General features: G+C 40.5%; 1 protein-coding gene across 1 annotated transcript in view; it reads left to right on the forward strand.

Annotated features, from left to right (window-relative positions):
• trpm3 (transient receptor potential cation channel, subfamily M, member 3) overlaps positions 1-22,780 on the forward strand; it is a 159,550-nt gene that overhangs the window by 72,795 nt on the left and 63,975 nt on the right. Inside the window, exons 2-6 of the mRNA XM_042487953.1 lie at positions 11,926-12,005; positions 13,428-13,629; positions 15,623-15,836; positions 18,767-18,891; positions 20,538-20,709. Coding sequence (XP_042343887.1) covers positions 11,926-12,005; positions 13,428-13,629; positions 15,623-15,836; positions 18,767-18,891; positions 20,538-20,709 — 793 coding nt within the window. The remainder of the gene's footprint in view (positions 1-11,925; positions 12,006-13,427; positions 13,630-15,622; positions 15,837-18,766; positions 18,892-20,537; positions 20,710-22,780) is intronic.

Raw genomic sequence — 22,780 nt, forward strand, 5'->3', positions numbered from 1 at the left:
TCTTTCTGTTTCTTTCTCTTCTTCATTTCTATCCACCATTCTCACATGACTACACTACAGGGTTTCTGCCAGTGTCTATTTATCCTTTTTATATAGCGCTCTGATTTACAATTACTTGCCAAGGACGTGACTCACAGCGTCATAGTGCACTTAGGTCTCTTTCACAGAAATCCATCAATAGTTGAAATATTGAAGAGGATGATTTATTTTTTTGAGGGATATACTCTTTCAATTAAATTTCATATAAATCAAGAACAGTTCATATGGAGCAGAATAAAGTAGCTACTCTGAGGATTTTACTCTACCCACACTCTTCTATTTTATAGGACAATATATAGCTGCTTTCAAAGCCGTAAATTACATATAAGTCACTCTATAAACCTGAGTGCAACTTGCTGTAAAAACTGTCATCAGGATAACAGAAATCCCATTCCAGAAGGTCTCCTCAAGGCCGTTAAGTTGAAAGGTCAAACTCTTAAACTAGTTACTGATCTAGTCATCGATGTTGTGAATGATTTTAAACTATTGAATTACATTGTGTAAACCGAAACGCTGACACTGGATATGAGTGTATTCAGCAAGCCTGAAAGCCTGTTTAAAATTGAGGAGCGTATTTATGGGCTCTTATGTTACCCAGTCTTCATCTATTAAATCTAAAATTGCTGCAAGTCTGCTTAAATATTTATATAAACAGGGCCTCCTCAAATCTGCAACATGAATTTCTTTGAAAGTAACCACTAAGCATAGGAGCCAGTCTTCTGAGTGTAAAGTGCTTTGTTTGCAGGTGGATGACACAATATGTGCTGTTAAACACTAAAAAAACACATTGACAGGCTTGTTATTCAGCAGCTTAAGTCTGCACAGGGTGAATTTGTGTATTGTGTGAGATTAAAACATAGACTCCCAGTGGCACTTAACAAATTACTGGATTTGAATAAATGTTCCATGAATAGCTTTAGTGCTTGTTAATGTTTGGAATTTAACTGAGCCATGTTTAAAATTTGGTTGTGACATGGTTCTAATTGGACGACATGGGGAGCATGATGAAATTGTGGGCAATTGCCTCATGAGGAAAAAGTCTTATGTATTTCTTGTATTTATGAGTTCATGAGTCTCTCTGCCACGTATATGAAGTATTCTTAGTATTTGTTTTATTTTATTATTTGACCTGTGTTATACCTCTTGGTAAGAAAGGTTGGTTTGGGTTTTAGTGAGTTATCTTGTGTGTAGACCTATTTTTTTCTGTCATCAAGTCTGTCAGACTGAAGGAGAGCTGCTGAACAGAAGAGGAAAAGGTTGTTAGGGATTGAGGCTTTTCTCTGGTGTAACACATCAGAGGAGAACCCTTCTTCACTTGGCTATCTTGTGAATTGGACATTTTGCAATTTTGCACAATATAGAGAGGTTAGAGAGGTGGAAAAGATTAGTCTGAGGCAGTCTGTACTTGTGTTGTGCGTTTGCAACTTTTAAAACTTGCCTCCAGTCTACCAGACCAGAGAAGAGCTGCTGAATAGGTGAATAGGTGAGGTGAGAAATTTGGCTATGGTTAGACCTTAATATTTGACTATTCCACTATTCGTTTGTTGGGAAGATATTTAAAATTCAATTTTGGGATTCAAATTTTTAGACATGATGAAAATGTAAGTTTTCTGAGTACTGGACGTCAGCTGCCAGTGATGTCAATGTCTATCCCGTGTAACCAAAAAACGAAACTCCAGAGCCCAAGGGATTGGTTTTCAGGACAGCCCTGATGTCGGTGTGGACTGAGCTTTTAGTATGGTCTGTAATTTGTTCTAGTAGACCAGCAGAGAGGCTCCAATCTGCTGTTGCATGTTTCTTGTTATGTGAGTAAATACCTCAACTACTGACTAAAAAGGTAAAAATGAGCGCAGTTTGACCTGTTAAAATACAGACACACACATTCACATTCAAGTTGGTCCTGTAAATCAGCACTGTTACTCTGTTGCCATATTTCGGTTTATACTTTTAAATCTCTCTTAAGCTGCAAAATGCTGAAACAAATTTTGTGTTTTTATGTGTGTGTCAGAGAGAAAGATTATTAAGTTGCATGTCACTGTGTGTGTGTGTGTGTGTTTGTTTGTTGCCTATACTCATGCATGCCAGCTACCCTCAAGGAAGATAAACCTAGTGTTTTTATGTGTGTTCGGGTCAGTAAATGCTATTTCCCTTGCATAAGTAGTTGCTCTCCTTGACAAGATTGCATTTAAAGGCAGTGACCTCATCTGTAATGCAAGCGGTAACTAAATGGTGCTGGCACTGGCCTTTGCAGGTCTGCAGCAAGCATTAAGTCACAGTGTAGTGCTGTTTACCCATGCATTGACTTAACCTTGATGGCTACCTTGTGATGGTCATCGTAAAGCATATTGTCCGTCTCTGGTTACATACAGTGTGCATGGTATTCTTCTGGCTGCTGTTGTCTGGGTCACAAACTGGGACTTGATGGAAAAGAAAGATGGAGAGAGAAGGGATAAACAGAGATAGATAGAGGCACTCAGAGGGACATTAAGAGAAGAGGAGTATTATAGAGATGGAAGGTGAAGTGGCTGTGTTGAATTTATTTTAAGAGTGCAATTCAGTTGGAGCCAACAGCAAAGCCAAAACAAAATTAAAACTACTAAACTTTTTTTTTTTTGCATACTAGAAATGCTTTGGCGTCTTGGTTGTCAACTGGTCAGTCAGTAAGGCAATTTATAGGGCGTCAGGTTTGCTTAATGGATAGGGTGGCATATAGCAGCACTGCCTTGGCTTCTTCACTTGCCATTTTCATATTTTAAACCAGCTCACACATCCTAAATGCTACCATCTGGATTTCATCTGTGCATAGAAGCATTCAGATCACTTCCAGTCAGAGCGTTTTTTAATGGAGCTTAAGTGGTTTATTTCTAGATGAGCAGATTTTTAGAAGGTTTGAATGAATACAGTTAATTATTCTGAAAATATAGCAGGAGTAATACAATAACCAATTTAAAAAAAAAAAAAACAGAAGAAAAAAACCATACACCTAGTACTTCTGAACTCCTTTTTCAAAATAAAACATCTGTGAACACCTGAAATGTAGCTACTTCAAGGCACAATTTTAACTTTAGACTGTCTGTAAATTGATACAGTATAAAGCTTGATTTTGTCTGTATGTATGTGCTCAGAGACCTGGTCATATAATCTTCAGCCAACTTCACCAAGCCCGTCCTTAGCTCTTCCTGTCAGCTCTATCTGGACCATTAGAATTAATTTACCATAAATGTCAGTATATGGACCCACAACAATTTTAGCGTCGGCTGATGTAGTGTGATTGACGGCTGGCTTGTCCATAGTTATTTTTAGACTGTGCCCTGCAGGCGACTCATTGGCTCCTGACAGGTGACAGGTGAAGTCTTCTTTTCACTCAGAAGTCTGGTTCGGTCCAGTTCAGTTTGTGACACAGTAGAACACTTATTTTTGTGTTTCCATTGTAAATCAATAAATCAATCAATTCAGTGCTGTTTTTTAGTTACGCCTCTGTTGAGATATGTAGCACACTGATCTGATGCTAAAAGGTGGAGCTAGAAACACTGCAGTCCGGTGATTGGTCAAGAGAGAATCAGTGCTCTTCCTCGGATCACAGTGGACTCTAACCACTGTTTTGATTCCTTTTCATTTTCACTAATTAGCATTTAGCAGTCATAGACTGAGAAAAAAATAAATTAATTCGCGGTGTCTTTCACAGACTACCAGCTATCAGCAACTTTTAAGGTGGAATTTTTTCTTGCATGTTACTCAATGCCTAAGTTGACATTGTGAATCAATCAGCACACCTTAAATGTCAGTGTGTTAACTCTGACCATTCCATTTGTTTTTATTGGCTCTCTTGCATGACATACACTTTACCGATGATTGGCTCATCAAGCGCACAAAAGCCAGTATTCGATTTCCTCACTTGGAGAAAAATACTGTCAGTACATTGTTCCTGTGCTCCCCAGCAGCATAAAATACCACTCCATCCACTTCCGTCTCTTCTTTTCTGTTCTAAAAAGGTCACCCACCCCATTTCATGAACGATCAGCAAGGAGCAGACATTGTCAGTAAAGAGGAAACACAGTGTGCACAGGATGTAGCAGCGAGTGGCTATTCCCATCTGGTAACAACCCTGCCTACATTAAGAGTACTGTCTGTGGTGGAAATGCAAAACGGGTCTATGGTTTAGGTTCTTGTCAGGTTCCATACAGTTCTAAGAATACTATACTGAAAGGATTTGGGGGAAACGCAACTAAAGGCAATCAGTTGCAGAGTAGGAGCGGGTCTTCACAGAAGGCATACTGGGTATGCATACTTGACAAAGATGTTAAGTCTGTTCTTCATGGATAGATGTCACTTGTAAGCGGTTTAACGTCATTCAGAAGCAGAGAGAGAAATGGTTTTTTTAGGAATTAATTACTGAGGTCCGGCCCTCAGTGAACTCACAGCTGAATGTGGCCATGCCTGCAGTAGACTCTGTGGATGGGAGAGGACAGACAAATGACCTCTGCTGTGAAGCTCATCTCATCAATTAAGTGGTTTATTTGTTTGTGTCAAGGAACATAATTTCACAAAATTTAATATGCGTCGGAGTTCATACTCATTCTACAAATTGCAGCAGTTCACAGTAATTAACCCGGTGGTGTCTGCATAATCCCATTGCAAAGGTGAGAACAAGGCGGACAGCCTCATTTCTTTGTGTGTAAAAGCGTGCACCAACAAAGAGACATCATTACACTGCAAATCGTACCTCAACATGTTCTTCTATTGCTATTAAGATGTGTAGCTCATACAGTATGTGCATATTTAACTTGTCTATTATAACAGTATCGAATTTTTCTATCTCAAAATACAAAGTAAAACCTGCTTTTGAGGTGAAGCTTATAAGTTTGAACTTAACTGGCATTGAAAGAACATACAACACTGCATATAAATATCACAAACCAGTATTTTGGTGCATGCAGCTTGCTTTCACATGGCTGCAGAAACCACAGGCCATGTGTCAAACAATATGTTATTCTACTCGGCTGTGTCTGATTGCACTCTTGTCGACATAACAGATATGTGGCCGAATTATTCTGATTGAATAGTAGATTCAGTACTGTACGTGGTCGCAGGGGACTGATCTGATCTGCTTTGGCCATTAAAATGTTGTTGGAAATGCTTGTCTCTCTCCCGGAAGACAAATCACGGCCAGTAGCAGGAATGCCTACACTGATTTCTCAAAAGACATTTTATCTGGTTTGTTATCTTGTTGCTGTAAAATAACAAAAAAGAAAAAGAAAAACAACAAACATACAGCCCTGGCATGCCTTTATGCATTAATGGTCTGAATTCGCTTAGACTGTAAAAACATAATAATACACGTTTGTTTTGGAAGACAAAGAAAACATATGTTAAAGGACAAACAAAACACAAGGGTCTACTTTACGTATGAATGCTTGTATGTTTCGTCTATAATGCATATGCGTTGTACTACAAGTGCAATGGAGCGTGTTTGTATGCAAATGTTGGTTACTGAGCTGTTTTCAGAAAGCTACGGTTTGTATACAGGTCAGGTGCATGTATGTAGGTTTGTGTGTGTGTGTGTGTGTGTTTTCATGTGTGTGTGTGTCTACCTGGGAACAGCCACATAAATAAGCAGAGAAAAATGACCTTGCCATCCCCCCTGCTTGCCCATAGGTGTGTTTTCGTGTGTGTCTGTGTGTGGTTTATCATATGTGCATGCACACACACACACACACACCTGGCTCTGGTGCCTTGAAGCATCTGGACTGTCTGGACTCAGGTGCACTCCTCTAAGCACTCTGAGTCTGTCATGACACTGAATACATTATGCTTCCATTCACACTGGATCTAGGGCAACTTCTTTTCTGATGATTTTGCTTACATTCAAATTTTGTTGGTGTGTGTGTGTTTTACATTAAGAGGGATTATAGTTTTTGGAAAGTACATCTTTTTCCTTTCTGTGTTTTTCATGCTTGTGTGTTGTTAAACCTCATTTAGTTCAGATTACAGTCTTATGTGCCCAGATTCCCCCACTGCTCCTGCTAATTAAACCTGGTCCGTATTATGCACAAGTCTGTTAATCCCTTTGATGAAAACAGGTAGGAAACTGCCCTCGTACTGCAAAAACACACCAGCAGGAAAACTGCAAATGCAATGGCAAAAAAATCATGTACACAAATGTGTGTTGTTTCTCTCTCTCTCTCTCTCTCTCTCTCTCTGTGTGTGTGTGTGTGTATGCCATTTAGGGCAAAATAAAGATGGGGAGTAGGAAGGTGAATGTCATGTAGCTCCACCTAATAGGCTCTCTTGCCATTCAGACTCCCACTTCGGTCTTGATCTCTGACAGAAATGTGGCTGAGGAAGATGAAGCACTCCCTCGCTCTGCCTCTGCCTCTGTCGCTCTCTCTCTTTCTCTCTCACTCTCACACACACACACACACACACACACACACACACACACACACACACACACATACCAGCAGTGCTAATAGTCCCAGAGTAGACCAGTTGCCAGTGAACTGAGAGGTGGTCTGATCAGTTTTGTTCAGTGATCTTAGTTCTAAGGTAGGATAATGCCTGTAACACGACATTCAAGCATGCTTTTAAAAGGAAGGCCACAACAGTGCAGCCCATCACATAAGACAGGTGAGTCATGAAATCCACACGTGTGTGTCACAGTATAAGATTATTTATTTATTTATTTTAACTAAAGCTGATTTTAAATTTTTTGTTTATTTGGCAAACTATGTCCTCTTCTTCTCTAGAATTTACTAAATCATTTTCCATATGTGGAATCAGTCTTTTTTCTGGTCCTGTTGCTACTTGTTTCAATTTTTGTGCATTCAGAGTTTTGTATATATATGGGGATGCTTCATCGGAAATAATATCTATTTCTTAGATAACTGTCTCTTGTCTTTAGGTTTTTCTTATTTGATCTAGTTCTTTATTTTTAGGTGAATGATTGAAAGTACAACAAATTTGCAATACTGTCGTCTCGTACCACAAATATTTTTTTCACCAGAAATATCACTAATACAAATAAAAAACAAATATGCATATGGTTTTGTCTTTAGCTTTTTAGCTCTCGACTTAATTAGTTTTTATCCTAAAGGCGCCTGAAATGTATTATATTAAGGCAAGATATGATATTCTTTATTCCGGTTTTATAATGACACATTTAAAGGACCTTCAGGATGAAATAGGAAGACTGTATCTTTTGTAATACCTCAAAAAATCTCTCATCTTGGACCATCCTGATTTATCATGAATGTGTTCACAGTCCACTGACATTGATTGTTTAAAAAATGTATAACTGACTGAGTTATGATATCATACTTAATGTGTGTAAAGTGAACCAAAAGAAGAGTCTCAGAAGCAGCTAGGCTTTTTTGTGCTTTTATCACTGAGATGGCATTAAAACCAAATCCAGATTTGTCACAGAATGTTACAAATGAAAAAAAGATAAAGACTTAATGCAGCACAAGAGGAAAGATGAGGGTTAAGCTTTTATCTCTTTTTGTAATTGATATACCAGAAAGACAAAGCGAAACTGTCTGGATATCGTGACAGTACTTATATTGATCTTGTTAACTGCCAGTTTTTATTGAATGCCTGTCAAGGAAACTACTGTTAAATAGTAAAACTTACTTTATGGAAAGGTGCTACAGGACACCTACATACCTATATGCCCATATAAAAGCTGAGTCATTCATGTCTGTTGAAAGGAAAAGAGGGGAAATAAAGGGAGAGGAAAAGGCAGAGAGCAAAAGGGATTAGGCTGTTGATTGGATATGGTTCCCAATTCAGCTCCCTGCCAGTGCCAATAAAAAAGAGGAGACACAATTGTAAAGGAGGGGGAAAAGAGGACAGGGAGGAGAGGGTGGAGGTGGCGGAGTTTGATTGTAATGGAGTCAAGACCCCTAACAGGCTGTCAGATGCTGCTCACTTGCAGCACACTCACTTCTTACACACACACACACACACACACAAACATGCGGCTGGTGAAGTGTTGTTTGTGTGAATGTGTGTGCCCCGGTGATAAATCTTAATTACACAATGCAGTGCAGGCCATGTGCCATCTCATCATGCCATGTCAAATCTCATAAGCAGCACTAGAGAGTGTGAGAGGGAGAGCGAGAGAGTGAGTGACAAAATGTGCGTATCTATACGAGAAAGGAGGAAAAGCGCAATTGAAAGGGGAAGCGCAAAAGACGGGGTGCGAAAGGAGTTAAATCTGTGTTTGGGGTACTCGGTGGTGAAACTACAGTTGTCTGTCTTTTAAGGGTTCCCATAGAGAGCATAAAAGGCTTTTTGTGTTGCGTAATTGTTTGTGATTTTGCCATCAGCCTTATCGATACTATTAAAATCTTTAAAAAAAACCTCTGCTACCATTGAGGGGATCTAGTTTGTCCCGGGATGAGCTGGCGGATGAATACACTGTTCTAGCATGTCAGGGAAAGAATGGGGCTGGGGGCGTTGTTGTGGCCCGCTGACTCATCGTGGCCAGGGTGAGCTCTAAAAGCAGCCCCCCAGCCCCCCAGAGTAATGGTTAATCGTGGGAAGTCTGGTGTTAGGGTAAGTGTGTCTGTGTGTAGGCCGTGCCTGTTTGGTTCCAGTTGCGGTGGGTTTTGGCGTGCCGTGGTGTGACAGGGCCAGTCAGGCGGATGGGGCGTGTGTTGTTGTAGCCGTGGCGGTGGGGAAAGCCCTGTACAAGCAGCTCTCAGCTCTGCTGGCTGGGAGAAGAGCCGGGGCAGCTCTCCCAGAATTAAAAAAACGTAGAGAAAAAAGCTGTCCTTTTGTTTTCATGGCTGTTGTATTCCCTCTGCTGTGGGTTTGGGAGTCTGGTCTGTGTGTCCTCCTGGTTGTCTGTGACTGTCCCGCTGTGACATTCGGTCCCATTCTGGACCTCTGGTGTTGTGCTCCGTCGCCACAAACCTCACACAGACATAGTCCACTTCCTGGATGGTAGTGTCAACCCAGGAAGTGAAACCTTTGAACCACAAAGCGCTGAGTAGAAAGTAGTACATAGAGATAGAAACAGAAATAGAAAGTGAACGTCATGCATCATTCAGTTGTTCTCAGCCAGGAGTCCTTTAGGAAGTTACAGGGGGTCCCAAAAAAATTGGGGAATAGTTTATTTTCACATTTTTTCTACTTATCATATGTTTCACTTCCTTCAGGGTTCCATCAAGGGCTCAACTGTAGTATTCAATAATAGAGACAGAGCTCCCTAAATCGAAATCCTGTCAAATGGGGCTCCGTGACCTAATGTATACCACTGAGAACCTCTACATTATTTAATGCATAGCTGTTTTAGGTGAACAGGACTTTATTATCAACATAAGGTAACACACACACACACATTAAAAAATACAGAGGGAAAAACATGCAGGAAGGCAGGTGACACCTTACAATTTATTTTTTGTGTGACAGCTGATGGAATAAGTTTGACCAAGTCTTTTCCAGTCTTGCTTTGTCAGCAGTAAGAGGATAAAATGACACAGCTCCATCCACCGTCTCGTCCAGATTTAGAATGTTTGCTGTATTTATTCACCTTTTAAGCTTTGATTGCATTACAAGTCATCCAAGCAAACTCTCTTTTTGATGCATCAGTTTCCATCTCACAAATGAACAAGTGAGAATTTGTGTTCTCCAGGATTTTGGTGGTTACCTATCCTCGCAATTCAAATCAAAGTCTACCAATCCGAAGTATGTTGATTTACTCAGTTGTTTAGTGCTCCTTTATTGCTGCCAAGACAAAAAAAATCTGTTTGTGCGTGGAACAGTTGTTAGCCAAAGTACTTTTACTGTCTTTCACCAGTGCAACAGGTAATAACTCCCTTTATGATTAATGAGTTTCTATTGTGTCAAGTGAACATGTGAGTATTTGAGTTCTCCAGTTCAAATCAAAGTCTACCAGTCCTTGTGTGTGCTTCTTTCTGGCTGCCAAAACAAAACAAAACAAAACAAAACAAAAGAAAAAATGTTGTTGTTGTTGGATACATTATCTTTAGTACCATAACCAGTTGTCGTTTTCAGATATTATTTGGGAATAACTGCAGTTGGTGTATTTCCTCTTGTCAAACCCAGAGGAACTTCTGGTAATGGTGACATTTTAAACTCACTTTGCAGCTCATTTTTTACTGTTAAGCTGTTTCTCTGCTTTAGTGTACTGCCATTTTCAACTGTAAAGTAAAGGAGAAAATTGAGCAAGCAGCTGCAACTTAAATATATCAAACCATAGAGGGGACACTTATGCCGCCAGGTCTCTTGCCATTAGCAATTTAGTGTCCCTTTAAATAAAACAGGCCGACTCGATATCTGTCTTACTTTAGTCATAAAGCTCTGGATACAGTGTCCTTTCTTATTAGCTTTAAGAGGTGTTTCCTGTAGCACATAACAACATATTTCCTCTTGTCCCACAATGATAGCTGTTGACACGTAACAAGGATTTATGCATGTTTCTGTGGAGACACCTGCACAGATGTGTATTAGTCTTTAATCCTATGCTGCATTTGTATCTCAGGCTAGCACTGCGGCTCTACAGTGTCTTTCTTTCCGTATCTGTAGCAGGATAATTGGTCTCAGTCAGTCTCTGTCACTCAGACCTGCAGCAGCTGCAGAGCATCACAGTGACACAAACACACCATTACACTACCTGCATTATGCTGGGGACAAAATGTCCTAATACGTACACCACAGAATATATTCTTTGCCAATGACTATGTAAATGACTATGTATGACTGTTGCAGTTTTAAACACACGGTTAACACTTTGAAATGATAGCATATGGGCCCCAAAACTACTAGATCAGATTAGGAAAAAGATCATGGTTTAGATTAAAATATGCAAGTTTGTTACATAACACATAACATTTGTTTGTGTCCCCTAGTTTAGTTACGTGAAGTATGTTACTTACAGGACACCAACAGCCGTCTCCTGGGTGAAGGTCCTGTGTTTGTTTGACATACCTATCCACTCCAACCTTCTTTGTACTAGACTTTGTTGCTCTTTATACTACATCACCTCGCTTCCTCCTTTGCTCCCGTCATAATTACTACATCAACTAAAGGTTGCAATAAACATGAATATGGCTTATAAAAAGCTCCTTGCACAGATGACATATACAGCCATATTTTCGGAGAGAATGGTCTCTCTAAGGGAGTCTGTATACACTGTATACAATGCAAGAGCACAAAGCACACACATAGAAAGTGTAGAAATACATACACACACTTGTGCACACAAACACACACACACTCAGCCGGCTGCACATAAGAGTATCTAAGGACTGGAACTCTGACATAATTTACTGCCTCACTGCATTTAACATCCGCTTTCTCTTTTCCAGCTCTTCATCTCATCCGGTTTGGGCTAGAGTCGCTGAATAACATAAAACATTTCTGTCAGAGTGTCTTCAGCGTTTGAATTATGCGTGAGAGTCTGTGCCTCCACTGTGTGTGTGTGTGTGTGTGTGTGTTGTGTTGTGTATGTACCCAATTTCAAGAGTGCTGCGATTTCTGTTCTTAAACCAGGTTTAAATGCAAAATTGCTGATTTTTCTGTAAATTTTTGATTAGTGCTTTTTAAAACAAGACAGTAGGTCCAACATTTTATGCTTGATGTACCATCTACCCAAAACTTGACTGCTCCTTGCAGAGAAATCGACAGTGGAAGATAAGTCCCAATGTTACACAGCTCAGACCGTGTCATTTGACACCACAATCAGAACAATTCGTGTTTCTGCAAGGACATGAAACAACTTTCTTTTACAGGTGAACTCCTCTGTCAAACACAAGTCTGCTCATGATTTGAGCCTGTTTCTGCTGTCACTGCCATTTGTTCAGGTCACAGCTCAATTTTCTAACAAAGGCTGACTGAGTACCTCTGTCTTCATTCCTGCAGGCACAGAAATCGTGGATAGAAAGAGCGTTCAGCAAGAGAGAATGTGTTCATATCATAGTGAGCGCCAAAGACCCCCATAGGTGAGTAAGAATGGGAAAGACATGGGGAAAAATCTCACTGCATTACATTGTTGTTTATACATGTAAATTGTATTATCCTTAATTCCAGTTTGTCATCTCTGTTTTGAATTTTGGAAGACTGAAGAGATAAAGAAAATACATTGAATTTTGAAAGTCCATTAGTTTGAAGAAGTCTGTATATTTACTACAAAACCTTACTAAGTGAGTTAGTTAATGCGATTGCCCACCTTGCATGCAGCAGATTAAGAGCCCTGTTTCACTGCTGACCTTTTAAAACATGCCTCAGAGTAATATCACGCCGGCCTCTATTTGCATCACAGTTAGATGCTCTACACTAATGAGCCAAAATACTGACATTATTCATTTTTAAAAACACAAATGTGAATTCCAGAGCTATGCCAGATGATAAAGAGTAAACTATTCTTCGTCATTTTAAAAGGTTTTTAATTTGAGCAACGCTCAAGATCGAGCCACAAGTGCACACTGCTTTATCAGTATGACAAAGTGTAACTGTGAAAGTAGTTAGGGCCTGGTCTGTATAGAACTTACGTACAACAATATGTATTGTAGTCTTGAAAGGCACTTTTGCAACGTTCCTGTCATTCTGTTCTGCAGAGTCACTTTAGCACTGACGTGGTGGAAATCTTTACCACAGCTGATGTTGTTGCTTTGGGTGACAAACTCAGAAAGGCAACTCTAATTCCTGTAGTAACAGCCCTTATACACACATGCACACACACAGGAAATGGCACTGTTTGTTAGGTAAACAGGATTAGCATAACTGGAGGAAAGCGGGTGGAAGCCAGGAGCCAAGAGGAGGGAAAAGAGATGTTCCTCAAGATCAAATCAACTTTTCTCTTTTTAGTCAAAAACACTTGTGTTGACGCATAAGGCAGAAGGAGGCAAAGTACCTTTGGTAAGAGATGACGGAAACATGAAGTGATAATCAAAGCCTTCCAACTCTCTTTCCTCCCGGGGCTCCCACTCCATCCTGTAAGGTTAAAACTCAGAATATGAAAGCTGCATTCAGCAGATCTGAATAAGCAAGTACTACTACAATTTCAATAACTGTCATTCTGCTAACTCCTGCAGTTGCAGAGAGGGAGAAGAGAGCATAAGGGAGCGGAAAACAAAAGGAGACAGAGCCAATAAAGGATTGCAGGGACCTACAGAGCCTTCTCCTCCTCTCCTCCCAATCAGGAGATGAAAGTCAGATGACAAGCTGTCACTTCATCCTTGCCCACCTCTCACTGCTCAGGCACACGACTGTAGCAGCTCTCACGCTTTTTCTCTCCCTCCATCAGTCAAACACAGTCTCTCTCTCCCTCCTCTCGATGCTACAATTGCCTCTCTTGCAGCCCAACTACTCTCTGTAATTGGTAATAGACCAATCTTAAATTCCCTTTTACTCCTCTCATCCAGGTGCTGTTGTGGTCGTCTGATAGGTCAGCATGTGGGCTTGCCCCCGGGCATCTCATCCAGTCAGAATGATAAGGCAGAACGACTGGCCAAGAATGACAGCCTGTCGGAGAAGTGGTCAATCAGCAAGCACACGCAGCTCAGCCCCACCGATGCCTTCGGTACCATTGAGTTCCAGGGAGGAGGACACTCCAACAAAGCCATGGTGACTCCCAAAACCAATCAACTGTGTTGCATTTTGTCAGTGTTTTAATGAAACCTTGCTCCTCTGGATATTCTCAAGGCAAACATCAACAAAACAACCTGACAGTTTTAAAAGTACTTAAAACACAATCCAAACAATCAGATGCCACCCTATACTGCTGGAAGCGCTCCGTTGTATTAACAAGTGTGGTTGTGAAAATGGTAGAACGTATGTGAATCATTTTCCATGTATCGGTATGCATCAGCTGTTATCAGCGATTGCGCGATAGGGTCACTACAACGTCCCTTCATTACATTGCCTTTGCTTTTTTACACAGAACCAAAGAATAGCATCATGCTGCCCCACTGGGTTATTTTAGATATCATGCCTTTAAACATTAACAATGGCATAACATAGCATAAACAATCATATACCATTCCTGTTATATGGCAGCTGATCTCTCTCCCTGCTGGGAGCTCTGGGAACTCATTGTACCCCTAATTTGGTTGTTGTTCTACTTTGAGTTAGTTGCTAACTACTATCAACTACTATTTAAATCTCCCAGCGGTGCATCGTACACATAATATGTTGTCAAAACATCTCACCTGGGCTGCCCACTAGCTCAGTTGGTAGAGCAGGCACCTCATGTACAGAGGCTGTGTCCTTGCTGTAGCGGCCGCAAGTCCAATTCCAACCTCAGCCCTTTCCTGCATGTCATCCCCTCTATCTCCCCCTTTAATGCTTAAGTTGTTTTCTCAAATAAAGATTAAAAGCCCCCAAAAAATAATCTTAAAAAAAAAAGTCACACCTGTTCTGTCTATTGCCCCGTCCTACTAGTCCCCTTTACAGAGATGTTAATTCAGTGCTGTAGCTATCTCTGCTGCCAGCTTAAAGTAGACGCAACTTTTTTCTTGATTCTATGATTATACCTTTTTAAAGAACAGCGAGGCAGAATAATGGCGTAACATTTCTGCCTCAAACAGGCAGTGAAAAAGGGGCTAAAGACAGAGTACACCAAGTGGTCCTCGCTGAATATATTGTTAAAAGAAGGTTGTATAAAGGCGCTCACGAAAGCTGAAAGTGCATAGTAATTGAATGTGATTTATAGATATTTTCCTCAGCTGCAGTAAAGTGATGCAGTCTGACAGCACACAGATTCGCAGGAGGAAAGTCGGATGCTTTGCTGACTAAAATAAAATTCAGCTCTTGATGGCACAGTTATACCAGTGCTGGGACAATGGTTGAATATCCCAAAGATTGCAGAGTTTTCTTGTCAATTAGTACATTTTGTACATTTCAATCATCTAGAGTTTCTGTGTACCTTTCTAAATCCAGCTTCTCCTCACATTACTCTGTAGGTGGCTAGATAACCAAATCTAAATGCATTACATATATGCAACAAAATTTACCACATCAGGATGGAGCAAAATCAATCAAATGGGTGTAATTATTATGTAATTGCATATAATTATTGATATGAAAGACTTAAGTGTCTAGAGACTGCAGCAGATCAAATTTTGCCTGATTAATCAGTCTATCCCAAAAGTAGTCTGATTGTACCCGTCATTCACAGAATCAACACGGTGACAGAATCACATCACATGTCTTCTAGCTTTCAGGGAATCGAGTTGTTAAAGGCTGAATTATGTCTGATTTATTCCCAGTGTTAAATAATTCAGGCCGACACATGTCAGGTTGGGTGTCTGAGGGGGATTTAGATAGATAAACAGATGCTCTATAATGCATGTGCCTCTCCAATCACAGCAAACATCTGTTCAATACTGTTGTAGCTTGAAAAATGAAGGCTATACAGTCGGGCATGCCTGCAGCGCTGATCCATGTGAAATTTTTCCATTTCATAATTATGCCTTCACATATTTGTTATTTAAATTGCAGTGCTTTTATAACATGAAGCATGTGCACATATTTGTATTCATATCTCTGGCACATGCAGACTTGAAGTCATCATGTGTCAGAGACACATCGTCACTGACACATGCCCCGCTGTTTTCAGTACGTGCGAGTGTCTTATGACACCAAGCCTGACCTGCTGCTCCACCTGATGACCAAGGAGTGGCAGCTGGATCTGCCCAAGCTGCTCATCTCAGTCCACGGGGGCCTGCAGAACTTTGAATTACAGCCCAAACTCAAACAGGTCTTTGGCAAAGGGCTCATCAAGGCTGCCATGACAACAGGAGCTTGGATCTTCACCGGCGGGGTCAACACAGGTGAAGTACAGCACATACACGGAGCTGATTTTGATAACTCTTGTAAAAAAGTTCTACCTGTACTCAAAAAAGTAAAAAAATGATGCTTCATGTGCTTGAATGTGTAAAAATATTTCAATATGATATTATATCAGCAGTTTGCAGTCTCACCACTGTCTATACAAAACGAGTGGCTGTGCACTTGTGTTAGGAGTGATAAGTGTGTTAAAATGTTCTTCATAAGTTATCAGCTATTAAATAACCATTTATCAAGCCCCTCGGGGCAGTTAAGATGTAAAACCACTGGATCTCAGCAAAAGGGTTCTTTTAAGTATATTATCAGCTCTCAACTGCACTTACAGACAGTCACAGTTAGACCAGACAGGTGAAGGATAACTGTCAGAGTGTCCGTGCGTCCAGACTGCTTATTTTTATGGCTGTGGAGTCAATGAAAGAGGCTGTGACATTTAGACCAAAGGGTGTATTTTATTACACAAACCGTGTTCAAAGCAGAGAAGATTATTTGAACATAGAGTGAAAAGAGTAATTCTTTTAATAGTTGCATGACAGAAGTGACTGAGGGCTTATCATATACTTTTCAAGGAGTGGTATTCCATTGAAAGCAATATGAGAGTTTCTCTGTTAGAGTCTTGAACATTTGAGATCGCGGAGTAGATCGGCTTAAGACTTTGATGACTAAGGAGATCTCTTTTCAGAGATACTGAGTAGCTGGATGGATTTGGCCTGCAGCAGGATTTATGAGGAGCTCAGTGGACCAGATCCCGAGCATATGAGGTGGAGGATTGCAAGTGTAAAGGCAGTGCAGAAAGAGACAGTGTCAAAGTCTGACAGCAACAAGATGATCTGGTAACATTGGAGTTGTGACAAAATACGATAGGTAGAAATGGGAAAATTCAGCTGGCAGACTGACAGCACATGAATTAGGCATCATCATGCATACATATGTAAAAAGTCTCTGTGAGTGAACTTGCGCTCCACTGTCTCTGATCATGTAAAGCTGTGAATGGTGTCAAGAAGTCTTAAAATTGGTAAATGCTTTGCTGCTTTTGTTTCATAGGGATGGTATTTGGTAAGATTTTATAAAACCAATTATTTTTATATATTCCCTTATGGATTCCAAATAATTTTACTGTGCAGAAACACAACAGTTTTAATAAGTTTGAACGCAGTCGATCAGAGTCAATCAACAGTCTTTCTGCCGTCATCTAAATTTAATGAAATGAGAGAATGTTTGTACAGCAATCAGTTTCATTTAGGTTTCCATAGTCAGAAAAAATCTGCTAAGCCTGCCTGCATGACACAAATGTTAATGTGGCAGAGAATATTTACCCTCGGTTACGGACATGCTCTAATGAGTCATCAAACTTGAAATGAGTTAGCATTTTAGCACCTTCATTTCCCTTATCTCAGTCAATGGGTTTTTTGAATGGGTTTTTGGTGAGAAGCCTGAAATAAGGTCTTGGGTTAACACAAGTTTAAGAGACTTTCACATTTTGTACCCAATTTGTGTGTCTGAAAGGCAGTTGTTAACAGGTGGCTAAATTAGACTGCACAGCCTGGTTGTGTTTGGGATGTTAAGTCATATGACCATGGTGTAGTTTGTTTATAGCCTGAAGTTAGCTTTTTACTTCTGGTTATTGCATTTAGGCTTCAAACATTCTAAAGGTGTTGTCCACAAGATAATCTTGCTGAACTTTTACCACAGAGCACATTTCCTGCAACAGTATGGACTACATATTTGTTCAACCTAGTCTCGCTCCGAAGTCGTCACATGGTGACGGTCGGGTAGTGACCTTCCACGTCAACCTATGTCGTTTTAGGTATCCTTGCCTTGTCATGCTTTGTGAGTTTAGAGTGGGTAACAGGTTGGGTGACGGACACACAAACAACACACAAACAACCGACTTTTGTGCGGGAGTCTGGAGTTTGCGTCCCGTGTGTGTGTGTGTGTGTGTGTGTGTGTGTGTGTGCGTGTGTGCGTGTGTGTGTGTGTGTGTGTGTGTTGTTTTTTTTTTTACACCTTACCATGTGCTTTTTTTGCCTAAACCTAACCATCTGTGACTTTGGTGACTAATCCCAAGCATTGTGACAGTCTGCACTGATGTGTGAACACAGGGACCGTGCAGCTTCATCCCACCACATGTGCATTTGTTGACATCACGGTAGCGGCATCCTGGCACGTCATAGCTTGACTTGGCAAGGATACCTAAAACGTCATAGGTTGACAAGGAAGATCACTGACCGTCACCGTGTGACGAATTCAGAGTGAGAATGTGTTGATTTGTTTTGTAGTTTTACCTTTGGTCTTCTTATCAGTGCTGTGTCATTTTGTTTGTTCACTTTGTTCCCACTTTGTGTTTATAATGTTTCTAGTCTACAAAAAGAAAAGTATTTTTAGTAACTTAGATTAAATTTAGCAGACTTTAAATAAGAACAAAGCCTGGAGAACATGTTTGATAGGAAGAACAGATGGGATGAAATGATACAGCATTGAAGAGAGCTCACACTTGAGTATGGAAAGGATTAGAAAGTAAGATCTAGTGACATAATGGGTTCAGAGGCAAGAAAGAGGAAGAAAGGGGCCTGAATAATGGATGGAAGGATTGGATTGGAGGGCGGAGGTAAAGAGAGAATGAATGTTAGCAGGAAAGATGGGATAAGATGGCCTCCAGGTCTGAGTGCTGCTTCCCTGAGGACAACAGGTAGCGGTCTAGAGCTAAGACCTGTCTGTGTCTGAAGCCGTGTGTGCCTTCATATTGGTCTTCACACTGTTGTCTCCCACGCCTCACAGATCCTGTTAATCTTTCGCAGCAGAGTGTAGCATTATCTAAGTTTACACTGTGTATTGATCGTGACGAAACTGATATTGTTATCTGTCCCTTTCTCAAACACACCCATATGCAAACACACACACCCATATGCACACACAGGAGTGATTCGCCATGTGGGTGATGCGTTGAAAGACCACGCCTCTAAATCAAGGGGGAAGATCTGCACCATTGGCATTGCTCCATGGGGCATCGTGGAGAATCAAGAGGACCTTGTTGGCAAAGATGTAAGTTGCTGAGAACAAACAAACACAACAATCATTTGCATGTTTATATGTGAAAAATCTAACATGCAGTCAACAGTTGCCAAAGCCTGTAAATTGCTGTTGATAGTTTATTAACTGGGATGCTGAGTAAGACAATCCAATCTGTGATAAACACTCCTTCGGAGTGAGTCGGACAGCTGGCAGAACCACATGAGACTGCGGAGCACATGCTGACTCATTCAATTCTCTGGAATCAGTGTTATGTTATAGTTAAAATTTTATCAGAGTGTGCTGCACTCTGTCCCACTGAACAAGTCGAGCAGAACAGATTAATGTTGGTGGTTTAAATGAGGTTATTAAGTGCTGAAGCTCTTTACCATGCTTGATTAGACTCAACTGTAAGCCTAATGACCAGATGAGTTTACCTCAGACTGTCAGGCGCTGCTCCACTAGACCAAATCCAAGCTTCTGAGAAACTGTCATTTATGTTGTATGGATATTCAACCAGTTTTTAGTGTCACTTAGTGGAACTTTAATAACAGTGCAATAAAACGGCAGGAGAAAAAGTCTCAATTATGTGTTAAGGACCAAACAAACATCTTTCATTACCCTGACAAAAGCTTTACACTTAAACATGGATGTCTTAAGTTCCAGTATGAGAGTCAGGGGTATACATTGGCAGAAATGGAGTATAGTGTATTCTTTAGGGTATAATCACCTGAATATCAGTATTGCTGTGTTTTCCATACCTTAGAATAAATAGTTTATATCTACACAGGGAGCGTATCCTCATCCACATGTGCCATGTTGCACCGCCGTGTTTCTACAGTAGCTCAGAATGGACAAACCAAACACTGGCCATTCCTGTTTTCCTGTCGGCCACTATAGTTAGCAGACCCTCAGAGAAACACTGATTTGAAACATGAATCTGCTTTATTCAGTAATTTTATTGGTTTTAATCACCTGGTCTGTTCGTTTTGGAGAGGAAGAGACCTCTGTGGATAATTCAGCTCCTGCTAAAAACCTCCTGAACAATGAACACTGAAGGAATCCTAATGGGGAGTTCATGCTTGCCACGCTTGAATAACATCAGCTGGCTGAAATCTGCTTCTCACCACTATTTGTGCTAAATCCTACATGCTGCTCCTTTATAGGGGCACTCCAGTGACTTCGTGCTATACCTACATTAAACTGGAGGACTCACAAGGGACAGACTTTCAAAAACAGTTATTAAAATCAGTGCAGTAGCGGCAGAAATATCCTGACTTTTATCCTGATCTCCCATGATGCAGCCAGTACCATGTCTTTATCTGTTTCTCCGTGCCCCAGATTCTAGCATAGGGTTGCCAATAAAGATTTGTAGACCCCAAGTCAAAATATTTGCAGATGACATCATTAGGGTTGTTTTTTCAAACTTTAGAGCCAGAGAGGGTGGTATACTCCTCATGACAAGTAAATTTAACTTGAAGTGGAAAACTGATAGAGTGCTCCTTTAATGAGCGCAGTCCACAATGTGTGTCAAGTGATTTTTCGCCCATACTTGGGTTACATTAATACACAAAGCAAGCTCTTGTTATCATCAAACCATATATTGTTCAAGTTGTAACATACTCCATGCACCGTGGGCGTCTCAGATGTTTGTCTAAGTGTTATCTTCTCTTGGATAGGTGGTGCGTCCATACCAGACCATGTCAAACCCCATGAGCAAGTTGACGGTTCTGAACAGCCTCCATTCCCACTTCATCCTGGCAGACAATGGCACAACGGGAAAGTACGGTGCTGAGGTCAAACTGCGACGGCAGCTAGAGAAACACATCTCACTGCAGAAGATCAACACACGTAAGACAATTTACTGTATCTGCCTGTCATGGCTATTGCCAGTCTGACCTACTTACCTTTCATTAGAGGAGGTGTTTTTAAATGACACAGCGAGCAATTACAGCATAATGAAACTGTAATCCTTGTTTTATCAACGACACCACTGTGGGTTAATTGGGTTCAGAATCTATTTTACAGCTGGAACCAGACTAAAATTATCATTACCTGCTTTATACTGAACACATGCTGTCAGACATCGTATTTTTAGCCGGCTGTGATATAACTCGATGCGCCTTTGAAACCGTCCCCCCCTTCAGGAGGAGTTTATTTTTTTTCTTTCAAAGCTTCCTGACAGCTCAGATGAACTCTTTCCTCAAATGAACCCGTTTGATAATCCTCGTCTTTTTGTTCTAGGGTGCTGCACAAAGCTAACAAACAAGCTGTTCATGTACATACGCACATATTGTATGTGCTATACTGACACAACAAGTACATTAAGTTATAAATGTACACACCTAAAGGATGAACGATGTTTCATCTTTTTTTGATACTTGACAGTACAGACCAATTAAAAAATGGTACATGGGAGATTTTTTAAAGCACACCACAGACGTCAGGACGGGCCAATTTATTTGTGAATTTCGTATATTTTGGCAGACAAATAAATAAGAGGATGTTGTCACACACTGCTGTTGAAAGTCAACATAATCTCTGTATTGTGCAATTCTGTGCAACTCTTTGTATTTTCATTTCAAAACTTGTTGAATCGAGGTGTTTTATGCTCATAAAAGGGCAACAAGAGTACATTTGAATTCTGCTTTGTGTGAAACGCAGGTGTTTATGTGTGCGTGCTTGTATATTAATGTGTGTGTGTGAGGAGTGTTCATCCACCATTGAGCCCCTGTCACACTGCATTTCTCCGTTTTCAATTTTCCACATTATACCTCAGCTAGAAACCAAATGGATTTGCATGAATACAAAATGCATTTCTCTGTCTTTCTCCCTCTTCTCTCTCCCTCTCTCACAGTTTCTGTCACACACAAACAAAGACACAAGCACACACAAACCTCCCTGATACCCTTTAAATACATTTCTCAATAGCCTCTAACAGCATTGTTTAGGATGTGTCAGAGCCGGGAACAAACCTGAGTCAGAGAAATTTGTGATTTATTTGCTTTTACTTTCTTTTGTTGTCAACACAAAGCCATTTTACAGTAATTTCCTCTAGGATTGGTTGACATGAATGCACACATTTTACCATCAATGCTTATTTAAAAACTGAGGCTGGCAGCAGGTAGATGTTACCAAATGGAGACGTGTGTGAGTGTTGAGGGCAATATCATGACTCGGATCGCACCTTCTTCTGCACCATTTTAATTCACTGTCAGTCCTGTCACTGATGTTCACTGATAGAGACTCTATGAGGGTATGTTAAATGTCACTTTTTCTACAAGTGTAACAACCACCACCATATTCCTTCTAATTCTTTGACTTCAGGGATTTAAGAAATGTCCCTGGAGTTACACAAATGTACTTTCTCCTTGTTCATCATCCAGTCATGTGACCTATGGACTTCCCTTTGTCATCCTATGCCTGGAATCATACAAAAGGGGCTGGGAAGGCAAAGGGACGCCCAGTCGTCATACAAGCATCTGACCTAATCCATATAATGGTATGTGATATACCATCCCTAGTTTTTTTGTTTTTTATCACCTGAAAAGCTTTAACATATCTGTATCCAGCAGTAATACTGCCTTGGATCTACTCATGAAACAAGTCGATAGGTGACCATGTGTGATGTATATCTGCTGCTGACCATCCATAACACACAGCTATCACTCAGCAGTGTTTGAGGTTACACCGATAACGAGCTTCAACATGATAACCTGCCACGCCACGCAGGTTGGCAGCAGTTGCCTCCTGAGGTTGAAGTGCTACATCAGCCAAAATGGACCCATAGCCTTAAAAATTGTTCTAAAAACTACTTTTAAAGTATGACATCATTTTTAGTGGTGACCTACGTGAAGAGCATTATTTGCATAATCAAATCAAGCTTTTCTTTTTTTGGTCTTTTTTTGTTTTAAATTACACT

This window comes from Plectropomus leopardus, chromosome 6 (assembly GCF_008729295.1).
Source record: "Plectropomus leopardus isolate mb chromosome 6, YSFRI_Pleo_2.0, whole genome shotgun sequence".
NCBI classification, from domain to species: domain Eukaryota; kingdom Metazoa; phylum Chordata; class Actinopteri; order Perciformes; family Serranidae; genus Plectropomus; species Plectropomus leopardus.